The 21,777-nt window shown below is 39.8% G+C and overlaps 1 protein-coding gene across 1 annotated transcript in view; it reads left to right on the top strand.

Annotated features, from left to right (window-relative positions):
- LOC122809531 (NXPE family member 4-like) overlaps positions 1–21,317 on the top strand; it is a 605,331-nt gene extending 584,014 nt beyond the window's left edge. Inside the window, exon 4 of the mRNA XM_044081100.1 lies at positions 20,712–21,317. Coding sequence (XP_043937035.1) covers positions 20,712–21,256 — 545 coding nt within the window. The 3' untranslated portion in view covers positions 21,257–21,317. The remainder of the gene's footprint in view (positions 1–20,711) is intronic.
- The last annotated feature ends 460 nt before the right edge of the window (positions 21,318–21,777 follow it).

The raw sequence follows: 21,777 nt of genomic DNA, 5'->3' as shown, positions 1-21,777 counted from the left end.
TTCTGTGATGTGTGGAAGTGTGAAAGTGTACTTGGGGTCTCTGGGGCATGTTGTGTGGACAGATTGTTATCATCTGGTGTGGCATTCCTGACCTCATGTGGTGAGACCTGGCTATGGAACTGAGGTTGTGCCTGCACCTACATTGACAGCATGATGCAGGTATTCAGTGGAGTTAATGGCATCTGTCCATATAGGGCATGTGTATAAGGCATGGTATTCCCTTTGTGGGTTACATTTGCAGATGTCCAGTGGGAAACATAGCAAAGGACCACTGTAAGCATTTATTTGCCTATTGTAGGGATGGAACAGGGTGCCATGTCCTTTTACTTGCTGGATAACACACTCAGTCAGGAGATGTTACACATCACAGTACATTCTGCTGTCAGTATCAGTGTTGTGGTCAACAGGCATGTAGTCCACTGCAATCACACTGTGGTTACTATGTGTGGGCTATATGCAGGAAACTACCAACATAGTGGTCGTTGCCTAGCCAAGTGAGTTTGTGTATGAGACATGGGTGGAGAGTGTTCTCTGAGTAATACAAGGGTTGCCTATATTGTTCACCGCTCCATAATGTCACATGTAGGGCTATGGATTCTCTACACCAGCCTGTCTGCTGTTTGACATCTGTTGTCCTTGTAAGGTGGACATTGTGACATATAGTAGGTCCTCAATATAATAATTTAGCAAACCCACCCCACAGTGCATCCTGTCATTAGACAATCACAACAACCTCCACACAGGATACTGCTGACAAACACACACACACACACACACACACACACACACACACACACACACACACACACACACACACACACACACACACACACATGCTTACCAGTACTGAGATTCAACCCCCTACCTAGCTATATATTTCTACTACAGTGTACCACATTTATCGCACGTGCCATGGAGCTTATTGGATGGATGTTGTCCCAAGGTACTTTAAAGGTGAGGACCATCAGCAGCCCTTGTAAATACTGGCATTGAGTGATATAGTGGGTGACAGATCCCAAAAATAATTTTACCCTAACCACACATTTACACTTGCCAGGGGTGAGGTTCAAATCTCTATCTAACAACCTTCATGGACCATTATGTTACACATTTACCACATGCACCACTGACCTGACATGGTATAGGCTTCACAACAGATACTTGTAAGGTGGATGATACCTGCAGGACTGCTAATGTCGGGCTTTGAGATGTGTATTGGCTGTAAATGGGGACAAAAATCTTTAAGGGGCACACATAAATACTTGCCACAAATGAGATTCAGACCTATAGCTGTGTAGTTACTACTGCTACATTGTTCCGCATTTATGACATGCACCATGGAGATTATTGGGCTATCCCTTCTCCAAAGGTATATTCCAAGGTAGATGACATCAGCAGGCTTGCTAAAGTAGGGCAATGGGAGGTATAGTGACTCTGAATGGCCTCAAAATCATTACTCTGTACACATGCAGAGTTTCACAGTTGCCATGTTTGGGATTATAATTCCTACCTACTGAGTACATCACACTATAACATTGCACAGTTATTGCACATGCCATGGAGCTTATAGGGCTAGCCCTTATCCAGAGGTGTATTTCAAGGTGAATGCCATCAGCAGCCTTGCTATAGTAGGGCAATGGGAGGTGTAGTGTTCATGAATGGCCTCAAAATCATTGATCCATACACACACACACACACACACACACACACACACACACACACACACACACACACAGAGTTTCACAGTTGCCATGTCTGGGATTAGAACACCTACCTAACTAGTACAACACACTTTAGCATTACGCAGTTATTGCACATGCCACAGAACTTACATGACTGAATCTTCTCCAGGGAGGTATTTCAAGTTGACTGACATCAGCAGGCTTGCTAAAGTAGGGCAATGGGAGGTGTAGTGATGGTGAATGGCCTCAAAATCATTGATCACTACACACACACACATATGATTCACAGTTGCTATGTCTGGGATTAGAACTCTTATCTAACTAGTATATCACATTATAGCATTATGCAGTTATTGCACACACCACAGAGCTTATAGGGATGATCCTTGTCCATAGGGGTATTTCAAGGTGATTGACATCAGCAGGCTAGCTAAACTAGGGCAATGGGGAGTGCAGTGTGTGTGTGAATGGGCCATAAACCATTCCTCTGGAAACACACACAACACTCAGTCACAGACAACTTTACATTTGACAGGACTGTGTATATGACAGCTAGATGAATAATGACTTGTACTGCCACCTTACACAGTTATCACAAGCACCACAGACACTATAGTGCTGAGGGCTACCAGAAGCAAATGTCTACAGTGATAGACATTGGCACATCATGTGATATTGGCCAATTGGATGTGTGGTGGGTGGGACAGGCCTCATGATGGGAAGCTCTTTGTCACTGTCCATCTCTTTCTTCCCCACATCTCTGTTTGTGTATGTTTGACCTATTATAGTGTGTTGTCCTTGGATATATGTGTATATTCCTATTCGATGTGTGTGCAAAGCATGACTGGTGTGCAATGTGGTGTGTGTGTGTGCACAGAAATCTGTGACTGACAGATGTGTATAGTCCACTGTTGTTTTCAGACATGGGCTTCATTTCTTAAGTGTGGGAGCATGCCCAGTATGACCTTCTGTACTGAATGTGTGAATCCATTCCAGGTAGATTGTACTCCAGTGCAGGCATTTGTGTTCTACACCTACAGCTAGCAACCTGTTTCTGCAGGATATCTGTAGATAGGTTGACAATATAGAGTCACAATGGGCAAAGGATAGTGGGATACTGTAACTAATTGTGTCTGTGCTGCTTGTGCTACATGGTTTTGGTGTTAGCAGAGATATTCAGACATATGTACTGTTTTAATTTCCTGGGGAATACAAGATAAATTAAGCTGGGTCCAGTATTGTGGTCTGCAGCTCACATATTCTTGCACACTCATGCCATTCTGAATGGGGAGCTGCAGACACTTGCTGCTGGGTTTGTGTAAATGGTCCAGCACCTTGGTACTGTGGTGGCTGAGGATCCCATGTTTGTATATCTATCAACATGACAGATTGGGCATATCCTGCTGTGGCCATACCTCTCAGCTGTACAGATTCACACAGGTTACCCAGAGGCAGGTCTCATATGTTCCCCTTTACATTGTGGTTTACAAGCAGGTTTGTAGCCACCCATTCGTGGGTTTGCAGGCAGGGATAGTATGGGCACACATCAGAGTTTCAGATTTCACACTACATGGCATCCATGCTTCTACCACCCCCCCTTGTTATTCTATCCTCTTCCTAACATTATGCAAGCAATATCTGATAAGTATCCCTATAGTTATCACTTCATCCTAGCAATATTTAGGGTTGGTCCACAGTTCATGCAGTAGGACATGGTGGACATGCTACTGGAATTTGTCGACATGGCCTTGCATTTGTGTTCTGTGGATTGTATGTCATTATTTGGGACTCCATGAGATAACATACATTGGCAGTATGGGTGAGACATGGGCTTTGACAGAGGACTGTAGGGCATTTGGTAGTGATGCAGGCCATCTGTAGCAGGCCATTGCATTCTGTCACTCCTACAGTCCCAGGCTGCAAGCCACTGGATTCCCCTGGGGTGACAGGATAGGTGTGCAAGGTGTTAGTGGCAATAGTTTCTGTCCTTATTAATCCATTGGTGTGGATGCTGGCAGGGTGCTGCTTACAGCAAGGGACACACCTGCATGGGACACCTCTTTGGCATGCTGCATTCTGTGGGTATTCTCATACAGAAGTGGGAAATCATATTGTACTCATTCCCAACAGCAGGGATATGATCTGTGAGGTACCTATGGCTGATGGTGAGGTGAGCTGAGTGCATGTGTGCTATAGAAGTTACTTGCAGCTGACTTACAGGTATACATGAGGCATTCCCCTTATGCTGGCTTGTGCGGGGACATCAGCGGTTTCTCAGTACTTCATAACTGTGCCTTTTGTGGTCTGCCAGTGTTTGGCCACACTACGTCAGTATTCCATATTACACAACTAATGTGCTGCTAACCTGTATGCATAATTCCAAAGGTGTGTCCATTTGACAGTAACATTTTATACACTCTCTGTCTAGGGTACTTCCACCAGATATTACATACGAACAATTAGCATGGATTACTGCTGGATAGGGTCTTTCTGGGATGCATTCTGTTTGGCACTGCAGTTGTCAGAACTTGGCCCTGTCATCAACAGTACTGGCCACAGGCCACCTGAACACAACCCTCCATGCCTACATGCTGACCACTTCCACACAATATACAACACACAACAACCTAACACACAGAGCCCTGCATATTGTACATGTGCAGCAATATATCCTGCTAATTTGGCCAGCTCTCGTAATCTCTGCTCCACTGTTATTATACCCACACGTGCATGTTGCTACACTTCTACGTAGCACACCTGACAACTGTAAACATTTGCTATGACTGTACTGGTATTTCAGGTACTCTGTTGGCTTCCATTTCATTCTGTATTCTGACCTATCATGCAGTCTGGAGGCATATCAGTATGGTGCAGACCTTAAGTTTTATTGACCTACATTTCAGTTTCAGACTTCTTACCCATCAGGACTAACATCCAACTGCCTGACCTGTTGTAGTCTGTCTGTGTAGGTCTGGAGGGGGTCTGTTCTCCATTGCCATCAATCGGAGGCCTTAGCACAGTCTTTCTTTGTGGTCATCTACACCTGTCCTGCTGGCTGAGACTGTTGTTGGGTATCTGAGCCTCACTGACATGCATGTGTGTGTCCTATGGACACACATTTGGCCCACCACATGTCCTGCAGTAGGATTTGTCACCTTGTCTAGTACTGCCTACTATGTTGACACCACTATTTGTTATGGATTTCATGCTGCCCGTATAGGTGTCTACTATCTGCTGCCATCCTATTCAGCCACCCGATTCCCTTGCATGTTCACATCCATACCATGGATACAAGTAGCAGAGCATACTACTCCATTCAGCAATTGATAGGAAGAGTGACTTACCTTGTGGCTGTTCCAGTAACTGAGGATGGTGCTGGAGGGCTGACTATGTCAGATGCGCATATTACACTCCCCATACATGGTTAAGCACAGGTAGTGTCATGTTTGGCATCCCTTTTACTGTATGTGTGAGTCAGAGAGAGGTGTCATTCCCTGGGTTCCTACCATGTCAGTTTATGTGCTATGCATTCCCTCTTTACTAAAGCCTGGGTATACTGGGCACACCTCCTTCGGCCTACAGGGGCAGGCTCAGGTTGTTCCTTCTCAGTTTGTGCCTGTGCTGGCCTTGGCAATGGTGGGGGGCTGCATGGTCCAGCCCCATGCTGTTCCTGCTGCAGCTGTTTCCACAGGATCATATTGTGTAGCATGGTACATTTATTTATTTATTTATTTATTTATTTATTTTCTGTTGGTTTACCAGGATAGTCCATTGGGCCAAGAAGAACCCATTTTCAATGGAGTCCTGGGGAGAAAAGCTCCAAACAATCAAAGTTACAATCGGTTAATCATGATAATTATACAAGAGTAAGAGATTCAAACAAACAATTACATAGTATTAGAGGAAACAATACAGCTAGTACAAACTAGAGCTGAAAACTTTTACAAATAATACAACTAGTAATGTAGCATACAGGTGGTACAAACAAAGAAGGAATGTTTCAAGGTACTTAATGAGAAGTACGGTTACATATCAGCAATCTTACATGTAAAGGGTACAGTGTGGTGTATTCTAGTGGATACAGTAACACAAGAGTGTATGAGATAGGAGGAATTCTAAGGAAATATTGCAGGTGTAGATAGGGAAGGAAAGGAAGATGGAAATTACCAGTGTTAATTATGTGGGTGAAAGCAAGAGCATTCCCACTGGGATACTAGATATGAATGAAGGGATTTTTGAAAGAAAAATGGTTGGAGGTGGTAATTGATGGAGGTAGGGAGGTCCAGAGGCATGCTAAACCATGTGATAGAAGATTTTTGCCTGGGGACGACTTGGTTTGTAGACTTCTAATAGATTTTCGTTGTTAGACCTTAATACTCTATTGGGTAGATGCATTTTAAAGGTAGAAGACAGGGAGGGACAGAGGAGGGTTGAAGATTAGCTTGTGTGCAAGAGTTAGTTGAGTATAGGTGAGATGCTTGGGTAGTTCTAGCCAATGTAGTTGTTGGAGAGGAACAGTGGTGGGTGGAAGACTTGTGGCTGGTAGCGAACTTGGCAATTTTGTTATAGCAAGAGGAGAGTTGTGTTTTCAGAGAGGACTGTATGTTAGTTAGAAGTGGTGCTCCATAGAGAAGTGAGGGATAAGAAAGGAAGTAGAAAGAGTGATTTTAGTAGCAGGTGTAAGGTAGTGCTTTTGCCGATAGAGCATACCAAGTTTTGATGGGTTTTGATATTTAGTTGTATATGGGAGTTGAATTTGAGCTGGTTATCAATTTGGACACCAAGTAATTTGGTCTCTGAGACCAGTTCCAGAGGTGTGTTGTTTTGACTAGTAATAGAGAATGTGTTACTATCGAAATAGGTGACTTTAGAGGGTGAACACCATTAATTTGGTTTTAGAGGCGTTTAGTGCTAGGTGGTTTCTTTTCATCCATTGCTCTGTGGTTAAAAAAGCGTCTTGAGTGAGCTTGAGGAGTGTAGGGATAGATGAGGCCGAGCAGATAATAGTTGAGTCATCTGCATATTGGATAATGTTTGAAAATGGGATAGAGTTACGGAAATTATTTATGAATATGTTAAAGAGGAGGGGACCTAGTATGGAGCCTTGGGGAACTCCGGTTGGGGTTGGGACATACAATGAAAATCTGTGTACATTTAGCTGGAGAGTACTGCAAGGCTCCACCAGATATGTCCAGGCACCAGAACTGTGACTTGAACATCCCAAACACACTCTCTATCATGATTCTGGTTTGTGTTTGTGCCTCATTATGGATTTCTTGTTCGGGTGTGTGTGCATTTCTGATGGGTGTCATCAGCCATGGTTCCAGTGCATAACCAGCATCCCCCACTAGGTGGCCATATGGGATTTCCCCACTGGCAAATCACTTGTACAGCTGAGTCATATGCCAGATGTGGGAGTCATGATAGTTTCCAGGGCTGCCAGCACACAGATTCATTATAATGCCCTGGGCATCGCACATGACCTGACAGTTGATGGAGGGGAAGCCCTTGTGGTTTATGTAGACCCTACCCCGCTCACCAGGTGGCGCTTTGATGTGTATGTGCATGCAGTCTATAACACCCACTACCTCAAGGTATTCTGCTATTTGGTGGAAGAGATGCATATTGCTGGTCAATGCTTCACGGCTGTTGTGGAAATATACGTGCTCACCGACATGTGCTGACATAGCATCCAAGAACTGCTGGAGTACCCTGGATGCTGATGCCTGTGAGAACCCCATGATATCCCCAGTTGGTCTTTGGAAGGTACCACTGCTACTATTCTTAAGCCTACACATACCTTGGTATCCACTGGGATGGATTCCCCTCTGTTGGTTCTGTGTGTGAGGCATGACCGGCACAGCTCAACAATTTGCTGTAGGAGGTCCCTGTCCACCCTATACCGCTCCACTTTCTCCAGCTCATGTAGCCCCTGGTAGGTTACCCTGGGTCTGTACACTCTTCTTCTTCTCCTTCTCCTCACTGTGGGTTGGTCATCAGCATTTTCATCCTCACCACCTTCAGCCTCTTCCACATATTGATTTATGAGAGCAAAAGCAGCTCCTATCATTTTGTTGCTTTTGATAGGTAAAATTTCCCCATTTGTGTACACAGATGATGTACAGTTTGTGGGAAAAAACAGAGGGAAAGGTGTTTGCATAGTTTATAGTAGTGTGCTGGGCTGGGCTGGGCTGCTGCTTGTGTAATTGGCTGATTCTGATACATTTCACCTGCCAGCTATGCTAGTTCTCTTTGATTACCTTCCTACTGCTGTTTTCCCTTCCCATTGCCTTCCTGTTTAAGCCCAGAGGCACGCCGCACAAACCCTGTGCTCAGATGTGAATGAAGCTGCTATTTCCTGGTTTATTGTTATTTTGTTTTGCTTAAAACTTGGTGCGCGGTGTGCACACCAGTTTAGTCAATGTAAACACTGCTAGGCAGCCTCAGACACACACCCTTACTTAGCTGTGCTTAACCAAATGCAAACACGGGCCATAGAGCTCCAATAAGCTTACACCATGCATAAGCATAAGCATGCATGACACACCTCCTTATGAAGTCATCTAGCTCTTAGGCTTACACCATGGTATTACTGCACCTACACGGTTAGGTGCAAGCTAGCACTGAGGGGAAATCTGTGATTCATTATCATTCCCCTCATTTTCATAGAATTGACTGCTAATGCATGGTTACCAAACCGACACTCAGCCTTCTTCCTTAGCAACCACTATTCCATGGTCTTGTTGTGTTATGCATGTCATTGACTATTATAGCAAAATGATGATTTTGGTTTAAAAACTTATTTCCAGCTTTTTTATTATTTTTGGGCTGATCCCATTTGAGCACCACTGCTCTATGCTTAAATGGCCAAAATCGGCCAAAAAAAGTTATTTTTTATAATTTTGAAACTAATTTTCATGTCTATGGCCATATATTTGACCTTTGGCATGCTGAACCCTTATAATACATGCTTTTTATGAGCTGTCATGCCTCAGTTTTGTAGTTTGCAGAAATTTATTCAGCTACTTCATTTCTGCAGTCTACACTATTCCTGCACAAACATCTGCCTACTTCCTGGATCACTAATTCACCTCATTTGCATGAGTTTTACCAGAAAATGAGGTAATTAGCATACAGGGGCTGTGTCCATGCAGGAATAGTGTAGGAGCGCTCGTCCATGTCCCGAGAGCTCATTCCTGGCTTGCACGTCAGCCATGTTGCCTGCAGCAGGTCTTGCACTATTCCTGCACACCATGCAGAGCTTGCTGAATCCTGGGAAAGGTCTTATTTTCCAGGGAGAATATGAATTTTTAAAAGTAACATAAAAAACACAATTTTTTTGGAATCCCAAAAGTCCCTAAGAATCTAGTTGACCCACCACCTCTTCTTCCTATTGTGGAGGATAAGTTTTCAAAAACATTTACTATAGCATGTTTTATTGACTTTTTCAATTAAATGAGGTGGAAGTGGGTATAATCCATGTATATAGTGATTTATGGGATTTACTTAAAAAGGTGAAAAAGGACCTATATGGTGAGGACATGATATTTGTTACCATAGATGTGTAAACTTATTTTCAGTTATCCTATATAACCAAGGTTTAGAGTAGTTTTATAAATTTTTATGTAGAATAAGCGAGTTTGATCATAGCAAGATTAAATTATTAACTGATGTGATAGAAGTAGTTTTGGAGAATAACTTTTATTTATTTATTTTTTTTTTGAGGGACAATTATTTAAATTAAATTAAAGCACAAGAATTGCCATGGAATGCTGTCTGTGCTCTGATTTTTGCTAATTTAGTTATGGCTGAATGGGAGTATAATTTTGTTTTATACTCCTCATATAGTGACAATTAGTCCCTCTATGGCCACTACCTAGATGACATTATAATTTTTTGGACAGGCAGACTTGAAATACTTAAGGAATTTTATGGTTTTCATAAAACCACTGACTTTTTAAGATTTACCATAAATCATTCTCTAGACCACATCAATTTTCTAGATGTTACAATTTCAGAAAACAGAGCAGAGCAAAGCAGTGTTTTTAGTCAAATATCTATAGAAAACCTAATTATTCTAACACATTGTTGTGATATAGCAGTTGGCACCCAACACATCATGAAAAGGTATTGGTCAAAGGGCAAATGGTCAGACTAGCTAGAATGCTTTCACAGCAAGTTTTTTTGCAAGAGACCACTAAGCTTAGGACGATGTTTGAAGGATAACCAATTAGTTTTATCAATATGATAGTTGAAGCTAAAGTCAAGCGCAAGCAGTTAATTTTTACTCCTGTGTTAGGGGAAAGGATGCTTTACTAATGGTGAGGTTATGCAAACTAAGTCCATTGGCAATTGCAGTAGAGCTATAGTTTTAACATACAGCCTTGACTTTAATGACATGAAATTGGTGGTCTGCAAAAATTAGAATGTGTTGAAAATGGCTGGTGAACAGTTTAATATTCTGGGCCCTTGTCCTTCATTTGTGTATAAAAAAAGACTTTTCCTTTAAATCTCTTATTGAAAAAGTTGATTTAAAGTCTGAACAACTTTGTATGAAGAAATGTGGGCACTGTAACCAGTGCAATTGTATTATAGAATGGTCGACATTCTACATTGTTGATTTTGGGTAAGGTTTCTCTGAAACAGATGTTTTATTGTTCTACTTCAGGTGTTATATACATTGTCCAGTGTCAGTCATGTCTTGCTTTTTATACAGAGAAAACATAAAAACATTTAAGAACAATACTATACCAACATATTTATGACATAAACAAAAAGGATGAATGGAATACTTTATGTAAACATATAAAATGAAATGATTTTCATTATTTTAAATTTTATGTTTTATATAGCACTGGGAGTACAGTTCAGGGGATCTGTGGAAGGACATTTTATAATGGAAAGAGATAGAAAGCAATTGAAGCTTAACTCTTCTAATGGACGTTTTGAATGATATGGTGTTGATTGCAAGTGTTTTGCATTTAAAAGCTTCTTTATATTTGTAAAGTTTTTATGTATGTTGTTATATATGTATATGTATATATATATATATATATATATATATATATATATATATGTTTACATCATTTACCATCATTTGTATTTTTATTGTATTTATATTCTTGTTTATTATGAAGTGTTTTTTTTATTCATTTATCAAGTAATTAACTGTCATTAATTGTTTATCCAATACAGACCTTGGAGGCAGTTTTCTGGTACACTTTTAAACAAGTTGTGTTTCTTAGTTCTTTATTCTGATGAAGTTCATGCTCTGGATGAAAGTACTCAATAAATGTATATTGGTGGTACTGAATAAAGTGAATTGCAGGGCAATTTACCTGGTGTGGTTTAAGTTTTTATTTAGTTGTTGTTTTGGGCATTTAGGTTGTTTTCAGATATTACAAAAATGAAAAAAAAAAAACAAATGCCCACCAGAGATAAAGAGTGCCAGAAAACAAACAAGTGTTAAAAGAAAAAGAATATTGGACACTGAAACACGGCTGTACAATATGGCAAAATAAACATGAGTAAAACAAGCAGAAATCTTTATTAAAACTGTAAGTGCTTTCATGTTTACACATAACACTTCATCAGACCATAAAACACCATATTTACAATTAAATTTAAATAGAAAACAATCAAAGGCTATGCACCAATGAAATAAATTCCCTCATCAGTTACTATACATTCATCATAACGTAATACATTCTTCAAGTCAACCACTATAATCACCAAAATGGTAGATGAGGTGTAGGCACCCTTTCCAAACCTGTCCAATGTATGCAACGGTGTGTTTAATGGATGAACAAAGGAGTTTTCTTCTGCAATCTTCTTCTTAGTGGTTGCCACCACTACCATAGAATCTTCCACTGGACCCTTGCTGCAATGGGGGGTTGGTCTGTGACTGCAACTAAAAACTTGTCAGGCTTCTTGAGGATAGGTTCAACAGTGTCTAGTTCCTTCCATGCCCGAGAGGAGAGCAGGTTATCTCATCAGCCCGGGGAACCACCCAAGAAATAGATGGGCCAGAACAGAAAACCTGAAGAAAAAAATTATTCCTCTGAAGAAAGCACTTGGGTGGACCAATCCCCGTTTCTCTCTAAGAAGTTTAAAATGCCTCTTCAAGGGAGGATCTGGGAGTAACATCTCCCTCATCAAAATCAGTGTCAGTTTCAGGATCTGAGTTTCCTCACAGGAATCCAAATGTCTGCTCTTACACTTATGTTTTCTGTGAACCTCCTCAGTGGGTTCCTCAGGGAAAGACTCAGAAACAGATATCACCTCCCATGGGAGAAATGACTTGAGGCTTTCAGGAACTGGCTGTCCTGATAGGGCCAGAAGAGCAGGCTGTGGACCATGGGAAATCCTATTGGAGAGGGTTTGATCTAGCTCTGAAAAGGAAGACCTCTATAGGTTGAGAGAGTACACTATCAAGCACTGATGCCTGTAGAGGAAGGAAAAGATCCGAAGACCTTAAATCAGATCCCTCCCCATCGGAGTCAGTGCCAATGGCTCGGTTCCAAGATTGTAACCAACTTTATTAGAGAACTTACTGGAGTTGAGGAAGTATGAAGCCTCAGCTCCAATGCAGATCTACCCTGGCTAAGAAATGGATCCAGGGGCTTCAATCGGAAAAGTCAGATCGTAGAAGGAGCTATGAACAAGTGAGAGGAAGAAATGGATTTTCCAGAGCCGATGGTAGTTGAGTCCGAAGGAAACACCTCATCATCCTGTCCATGTCCACTTCAGTGAGATTCTGAGAAAATCTAGTTAACCTCAGAAATGAAGTAGAAGATAGTGGTCACAAAGAATAACATAGTCTATCTTGCAGGATTAGAGACTGGAGCTGGGAGCAGATGGGATCCAGGGACAACTCGGGTGGAGTTACAGATCCAATAACTATCGGGTCCAAAAAGACTATTGGTTCCAAAGGTCCTAAGATCTTATCTGACGAAGCCAACAAGAATGTTGGATCTGATCTTTTTTGTATATTTTAATTTTTCTTTGTTTTTCTTTGTCCTTCTCTCTCTCTCTCTCTCTGCGTTTGTCTTTGGACTTATCATCAGGCTTTTTCAATGATAAAGAAGGAAAAGAAGCAGCAGCCACAGAGTTCCCCGATGCTGAAGAGGACCTCTGTGCTGTGGTGGTGTGAAGGAGGCTCTTTAAAAAAAATTTGATCCATCTCTGCATGATGGCTCATTGGCCAAAAGTCTCACAGATGAAACAAGCAATATCGAGATAAAAAGACCCTAGCACTTCTCATGGATGTCCAAATTAGGTAATTTATGTGAGCAAACCACACACTGTTTAAACCCAGAGGACTTATCAGCCAATCCTGTCCAGCCAGTAATAAAAGACAGAATGGAGACAAAAGAAGTGATAGTCTATAAGGCCAAAAAAAAACCTGTACTATTTTAAGACAGAATCTACAACAGAAAAAATACATTTTTTTAAATTTTATATAAGAAAAGTTAGAGATAAATGGGGAGGAAACTGTTGCAGAAAAGATAAGAGGGGGAGATCAGAAAGGATACAGTACTTATCTAATAAAATTATTCTTTTAAGCAAAAACTCCTCCTCAGCACCAAAGACCCATCAAGTGCTGCTAGAAGCAAACGAGATCTGGGGTAGGTTTACTAATGTTTAGCGATCATTACAATATCTAATCGCTAAATAGTGTGTTCAGAATGTCCCGTGATGAGAGTACTGGTAACTACAATGTCAAACTTAAACTTTCTTGACCTGCACGAACACTGAAAGAAGCTCTAAGATGGATCCAGAACCACGTGATGAACATGTAGTAACCTTTTGGTCATGTTATTTAGTGATACAACATTGTAAGGATTGCTAAAATGATAGTAAACCCTGAGGTAGCTCATTCCTTACACTAGGGATTATGAGTAGGGGGAGGAGCCTGAGCACCGTTTTCAAAGCTTGAGGATTGCTGTGGCCAGAATCCAAGATTGTATCCAAGACTATACATTGAGGAATGAACAGAAAATACAACATCAAATCTAGGTTTTATCTTGTTACAAGTGGTGCATCTTAAATTTTCAGGATAAAGATACAGTGTCATTTCTTCTTCAAATTCTTCAAGCAGAGCAAGCTGCACAGTGGTATCATTAAAAAAATATAACTAGTCAAATGTTACATATCTTTTCTAACAATGATTGGTGAGCCCATATGTTGTAAAATATAACACTTTGGATAAATGCACACACACACACACACACACACACACACACACACACACACACACACACACACGTTCATGTGTTTATGTATCTTTTTGTGTATATACAGACAGATAGATACATACATGATTTACTAACAAAAACCTGAAATATACAAAAAAAGTCAGTAACATCGAATGAAAACCGCAAATTCCTGAATACTAATTAGGGATAAATGATGAATCTGTTGAACAAATTCAGCAGATTCGACTTGTATGTTGAATATTGATCATGACATCAGTGTATGTGCAACCGTAAGTTAAACTCCTAAATGGGCATTCACATTTTAGTAGGGGGGCAAGCCTCCCTACGATCCCCACGCCCCTTGCAAACTATATATTCCAACCCTGAGATTGCACTACAGTGAGGAAAGGGATACATTTCTCAATCTGCACTGTACTGTGATCCCTACGCATGACATTGAGTAGATATCAGCGAACGCACAGTTGCATTCGGTGATATGTACTCTCACTCTCCCAATGTTCGGCAACATGGCCATCGGCCAACTGCCATTCGTCATGTCCATGTTTTTCAAACCCATCATTAACATTTTGATAGTAAACCTACATACATACATAGATAGGCAGATAGAAAGGTAAATTAAATTAAATTATTTATTGTGTGAAGTTTGTTGAAAAAAGAATGTTAAAATGTAACATTTATAGCACGGTGGTGTAGTAGTTAGCATAGTAACTTGCCTTGTGGTTCTCGATGGAGAGACACTCTTGTTTATCTTGGTACCTACTTCTTCTGAAGTCCTGGGGATCTTCCTTTTAAGGCTAGTTTTTGGCGTGATGAAGTCAGGTTCCTTGTTTCCTCTCTAAATTCCAGTTGAAGCAATGACAAGTACTCAGTTCTCTTTTAAATTGGAAAATTCTTTATTGGCAGATGCGCACTGCTTAGTTGACTGAGTACAGCTTGTTTTGTCAGGCCATTTTATTTAATACAAAGTAGGTGGTTCTAGGGTTGTCAGGTTTAATTTATTGTAGCCTCTATGCTGTCATGGTAGGCGTAGCCCTGTGTGCTTGGGGGTGAGTGGGTTACAATCAGAATACAATTACTTTTGAATACATTACGGTTAAGGGAGTTGGAAAACTCTTCCACTCTGTAAAAGTAAGTGTGCTTTAAGGTCATAGTGCCCTACCCATTTTTTAAAATACTCTGTTTTTTTAAGTCCAGCCTGCTAAGATAAAAGTTCACATGTAACTTCACTTTAAATAGCAGAGACATAGGTTTTATAAGTAAAAAATAATCACAAATTTCATAATCTCTTTTTTGTGATAGTGAAAGTGCAGGCATATAAGTTGTGCAGCACTTTCCTGTTGTCTTCATCAGATCTGCAATTAACTTAAATGAATGTTAGAAATGGATTTATAACATCTGTTTTTATCCAGCCTCCAGCTGGGAGTTTGAGGCCCCCTTTTTAAATCTTGGGGAGAAGGGGCTTTTAAGGTATGAAAGGTTTAGTCTAGATGGAGCAGGTTTCGCTGTTAATAAGTAATGCGTAGCATTTGGGTGGCTGGGCTGTGATATGATCGGGGCTAGAGAAGCTTATTACATGTCTGCGGTGGAAGTCTAGCCATGGTGGATGAAAGGGAGCCCAGGACAGAAAAAATGTTGGGCTGTTATTTATCAAATTAAAGCACATCAGCATTTTTAAAAAATGATTAAAGGGTGAAGTAGCAGTGCACTGGACTGATGGCATCCTCCTTTGTGGTGTAGTGAGTGGGAGCATGATTAAAACAAAGCCTTTATGGAGTGTAATTGCTGGACACATTACTCATTGAGTGGAACCATTAGGGTGGATGGGTTGGAAATACTACTGAGCTTTGGGAAGAATGAGCTCCAAAGGAGCTGGGAGGGGAATGAAAGGGTTGTTTTTTGTGAAGATGAATTCTAGTAGAAGCTATGGGTAAAAATTAGTGTGTTTTTTCTGTAGTTATTTGTAGTTGTTTCATACCTGCCTAATTGTAAATGGTGGGAATGTACCAAGGATCTGTAAAAATAAATGGAAGTTAGCCCAGGCTGGGGTTGGGAGTACAAAAATACTTGCTGGCGGTCAATCCATGTGGATGGTTCGTGATAAAAGCCTAGAGTTTTCCCACAATAGGAGGGTTACCATATGAACCCTGTGACTAATATTTATTGATAACTTTTTTCCTAGCATGGACATTACAGTTTGGACTACTAAGCAGAATATCAACAGGTATGTAAGATCACACAATTCTCAGCATTAGGGAATATGCCCTTTCCCCAAAAATAATGGCGTTAGTTGTCGATGTTTCCGTGTTTCAACTATAGCTAGTATACTTTATATATATATATATATATATATATATATATATATATATATATATATGGGTCTAGGTTAGAAGATCGACAGCCGATATAACTGACAATGGATTAGCGGGCGCCAGATGATCGACACTCGGAAGACCGATGCTACGGATGAAAACGCCGATGCCAGGGATAGTGAGTTGGAAAGAAGGCTGTGTGAGTATGCGGTGGTGACGGACGTTAGGGTGCGAGTAAGGTAAGTGTGGATAGTGACAGTCTGTGGGGATAGGGGTGGGTTAAGTGAGTTAGGGTTAGGGCGCGGGTTAGGTAAGTGTGCGGTAGTGGTATTTTTTGGGTTAGGGGCGGGTTAAGTGAGTTAGGGTTAGGGCGGTTAGGTAAGTGTCGGTAGTGGCAGTTTTTGGGTTAGGGCGGTTAAGTGAGTTAGGGTTAGGGCGGGTTATGTAAGTGTCTTGGTAGTGGTATTTTTGGGTTAGGGGTGGGTTAAGTGAGTTAGGGTTAGGCTGGGTTAGCTGAGTGTGCGATAGTGATGGACCTTAGGGTAAGGGTTTGGGTTAGGGTTGGACATAGTTGTGTGTGTGAGGTTTAGTGTGGGTTTGTGAGGATTTTGGTGTGCTTGTGTTCTGTGTGTGGTTTTTGGATAAGGGGATGTGTTTTGTTAGTTGATTGTTGTTATTGTGGTGTGTGCAGTGTATGGGGTTTCGTGTTTGTGGACCGTCGGTTACTTGCTTGTCGGGCATGTGAGGTGTCGTGTTTATGGTTTGTCGATAATGTGGTGTCAATGTTTCTGTTGTCGGTGAAAGTGGCTGTCGATCTTATATATATATAAATACATAAATATGAAAATTGTGCTATGACCCTGACCTTATGACATATTTTGTTTGATATGTATACCAAGCTAGAGAACCAAATACTCAAGAATAAATATATTGCATATTGTGATGTTTTCTATACAGGCAATATTTCTCATAAAATGTAACTTTCTGAGGGTGATACAGTCCTTCTGTTTGAGTAATGTTAATAAATGTCATCCAACTTTAAATAATAATAATATTGTTTACTTTTCTGGGGTATTAGGCTATACTGTTAATTTGGGGAAAATTAAAAATATTACACTTAACTTTACTCCTACAGTTAAGGTCAAGGATTCCATTTAAATGGGATAAAACAGAAATGAGTATTTGGGAATACATACAGGAGGTATGAAACCTTTAAGTGATATTGCTCTCTGAGTTATTTCATTTTTGAGGTGAATGTGTTCTAACTTCTTTTTGTTACATTTCCCTGGAGATAGAGCTGTATTTCTTTGAGCATCTTCCAGCTTTATTTATCATTATGGAATTAGGCCGCTTTAAAAGTTGTCATGAAAACTTTACCTTTATGTTAACATATTATTGGATTCACTACTTTCTGTGTATATAATCCTAAAATAGTTTTTTGTACAACTACTAATAAAATGGCTCTGAAACAAAAACGTGTAATGTGAGTAATGTCACACAGCAGGGGCATAGTTTTTTGGAAAATGTTATTATTATAGGACAGTTTTAAACATTTGCAGACGTAGAATCTGAATATGCAGCTAATGAACTGTATGCAGAAGCAGGTGATTTCTTTTTCCTAAGCTTTTTTCCAAACATAAAGATAATCTTAAAGATAACTACCCTCAGAAGTAACAGGTTGAATTTCTAGAATTAGTAGGGTCTAGCTAGTGCTGCTGAGAAGGCAATGCAACATGTTTCTAATAAGCACTGATATATTGCTACAGCATCTTGTATTCTGTACATCTCAGTACATATATGCAATAGTTTACATCACGTTTTTGTACAGCTCCATAGAGTGGGGTAATTTCTTATCAGTATATTATGGGCATGATGCATTTTGAATAACCTACTACAGTCATGTAAGTTCAAAAGAGATTGCAAACCTTTGTAAGACTGGCTAACTCAAAATAAGCACAGTGACTGTCCACTTACTATTTTCTGACAGTATTTTAGAAACTATTAGGACCCGCGGTGGTGGTGCTGTGGTAGCGTTGTCGCCTCACAGTAAGACGCTGTCCAGTTCGATTCTCAGCTAGAGCGTCTTCTGCGTGGAGACATGCGTGAATGGGCGTTCCTTCATTGGAGGTTGTGCATCAGGACTGGTAACTCGGCATGTAAAACTTAACTACCAATCATTAGCGGACCGGAGTTCCGCTGTGGTGAACACTAACCGGGAAAAGCCGAAAGAAGACTACATTTTAGAAACTATTAACAGCAGTGAATAAGCAGTACAAAGGTGTTAATGTATTTTCTTTGACTAAGTACTATGAAAAACAAAATCAGCAAGCAGATATATTGCAGTATTATGACATGTTGGCTATTTCTAGAGCTGAATACATTTGCAATTTATGACCTGCAGCATACTTAATACCACACTTCTATTGATTTATAGCTTTTTTTATGTTTAGTAAATTACTTGCTAATAGCTCTAAATCAACCACATCTGTTTGAATTAGTACAAAGCAGCAACGGTGTTCTTTATCTCTGCATAACTATATATATATATATATATATATAAAAGGAGAGAGAGAGGTAGAGAACATTTTTAGTAGTACATTCATACCTCTCAACTGTGCAGATTTTCGCAGAATGTCCAAATTTTTGCCTCATATTTTTGGTCCGTTTTTCATAAAATTGTGTTTTTTTGGCAAATTAGTGGCAAATCATTAAAGAATGAAGTTAAAAAAGAATGACAAACATTTGAGTTTCAGACTTCATACCCTTCAGAAAATTCATGTTAATCTAAAACCAGTTATTCTATCAACTTTCTAAGTTTGTGAGAGCAATATTTAAAAATAGTCCCTACTTTTTGCCCTTTGACCCACTTTTATTTATGGGTTTGTCCATATTTCTGGCTCTAAGAGGTTGAGAAGTATTGTGTTTTAGCCAATGGCTCACTAAAGTGTTTCGCAGATTAAACTGAGGTGCTATAAAGATTTGGAGTTGAAAGAGGAATATTAAAAAAGAAAAATTAAATGCAGTTCTTGATTTTTAAGAAGGGAACAAAAGTTAAGGAGCATGAAAAGGCAAAACTAGTTCTGGATGGCGTAGGAGATCTAGAGAGGCTGTTTCTGTAAATAGACAGCAGCATTTCCAGTTTATGATAATTAGATTACTCTGCATATGACAGTCTAAAGACATATCTCAAATTCTGTGAAATCTGACACATTTTACACTTCTGCACAATACAATTTCTTATCATGTGTGTCATTTATCTACTAAGTACCACTTGCTGAATATTAAACCTCCATACACTACTGAACTTACCACAAGCTGGATCTGTGGCAGACATTTTGTCTCTTACTTTTCCACAGGTTGAATCTAAGTCAGCTTGACACTAGAGTGGGGCACAGAGATGGATGGGAGTGAGCAGCCAATACTGATATGCCCCTCTTATTGGGGGGGGGGTATTACATGAGTTCTACAAGAACTGTTATACCCAGAGAGGTCTCTGGATTGAAGTACTTACAGTTAGGGACTCCAGGGGAGTATAGGGCCCCCAGGGAATGTGCAGAAACTCTACTTGGAATTACTGGAGGATGAAAGCATGACCTCACACATGGCCCAGCATAACAGATACTTGACTGAACTTTCTGAACAAACCTCAGTTGATGATGAACATGAGCCCATCCTGTCACCTTCCTATCTTATTGTCCTAGGCTGCTGGGGTCAGGAGAAACAAATTGGCCAAAAGGGATAAATACTTCAGAAACACCACAAAGTTCCATTTAACTTATATTTGTTGATTTATTACATATTAAAAATGAAATTTTGTAATATTTGATAAGTTAAGGTTGTTATATTTATATACATCTTTAAATGAAAATAATTTATTGTATAAATGAAATCTATTAATTATTTAAATTTGGAGTGTTTATTCTAAGTTCATACTTTGTAATAAATATTAGAAATTTTGTAAATTAAGAAAAAAGGAAAAAATGAGTTTTAAATAGTTAAAAATGGAAGTGTTTCTTTCCCTGGAATATGTTTCAGTGGTGAAAGAGTTAAAATGTTTGATATAATGATGTTTAATCAATCAATTTATGCTTAATTAATCAATTAATGCATATATAAAAGAACACTGAAAATGTTAAAGTATGTCCCATTGAAGGCGAATAGCTGAGGTACCAGGACGGAAAGAATAAAGATGGATATAAGCTACTTCTGTGTCTTCCTTTGAACTTTGTGGTGTTTCTGAAGTATTTTGAGGTTTGGTTTCCAGTGGTGTATTGTTTCAAAAGGGATAAATATCTGATGGTCACTAGGAAGATGAAGATAAAAAAAGTCTTACTGTATGAGCCATGTAGCAAGTATTACCATGTTTGCTGTTTAACTAACATTATGCCATATAAATAACTACCATGATTAATTCATAACTATCTCTTATTATACTACATATGACTTCCTATACTCTGCACCATAAATGTCAATACTTTTAAAATGTCTGCTTATTTTTCCAGCTCTAAAGAAAGTAAATGTTGGCCAACACCTGTGGTACTCGAAGCACCTGGCTGTTGATTTTACCAATGACATTTTCCTCCAATGGACATCCCACGGCCTTCCCTGGCAGTCACCAGGTCCAATAGTGCCTTTTGAACTTCCATCAGCTGCCGGACAGATCAATAATATCTATGGAGGACAGGAGTTTGTTATTGTCATCTGTGCTGGAGCCCATTTCACCCCGTACCCACTGAGACTTTACCTGGCCACCTTGATTACTATCAGGAATGCTCTTCGGAAGTTGCTGGGTAGAAACCCTGAAACTACAGTCGTGCTGAAAACAACCAATAACAGACATCCTGATGAAAATGTAGGTTTTTACAGTGACTGGTTAGCATATGAAATCAACCGGGCCTTCATGGCAGTATTCAGTGGGATGAATGTTGGCCTTGTTGATGCTTGGGATATTACAGTAGCATACAATTCATGGATCTTGCACCCTGAAGAGTTAGTTGTACGGAATGAAATAGATCTCTTTTTATCATTTGTTTGCCCACATATGTAGCTGAAATTATAGAAAAGCTTGACAATTAAATATATGAATAAAATGAATCTTCATACTTGAACATTTAACTCTTTCAGTCCTAAGATTTAGTAGTTAATTCAGAACATATCACCTACACATTTCAACAAAATGTCTGCTATAACCTCTGCTGTATAGAAAGGAGCACTTTACTAAGTGAGAACGTTGTGGTGATCATGTCTAAACCCAGACAATAAGAGCATACTTTAATGATGCCATAAAGCTCACGTAGGACTTAACTAAAGTCCTTGATTTTGATGAGTTCAGCTGTTTAGGACTAAAAGAGTTAAGATCGTTCTAAAATGAAGTTGTGTTAAAGAGGTGGAAGGTACATGGTGCTGAAAGAATTTAAAAAACAGTCCCATGAACTTCCTGTCTGATTAATTATAAGGTTGTGACACTAGATGTTTTTCCCAGGAACTGGCACCACACTCCTGCAAAGGAGAAAAGGGCAATAGTGCTCAGTACAACAGCTTCACAACTAACACCCATTTTTAATGCTG

Source organism: Protopterus annectens, chromosome 8.part0 (assembly GCF_019279795.1).
Source record: "Protopterus annectens isolate FY-2018-M chromosome 8.part0, PAN1.0, whole genome shotgun sequence".
Lineage (NCBI taxonomy): Eukaryota > Metazoa > Chordata > Ceratodontiformes > Protopteridae > Protopterus > Protopterus annectens.
The sequence above is the reverse complement of the archived record's forward strand: the minus strand, read 5'-3'. Positions and strand labels throughout refer to the sequence as shown.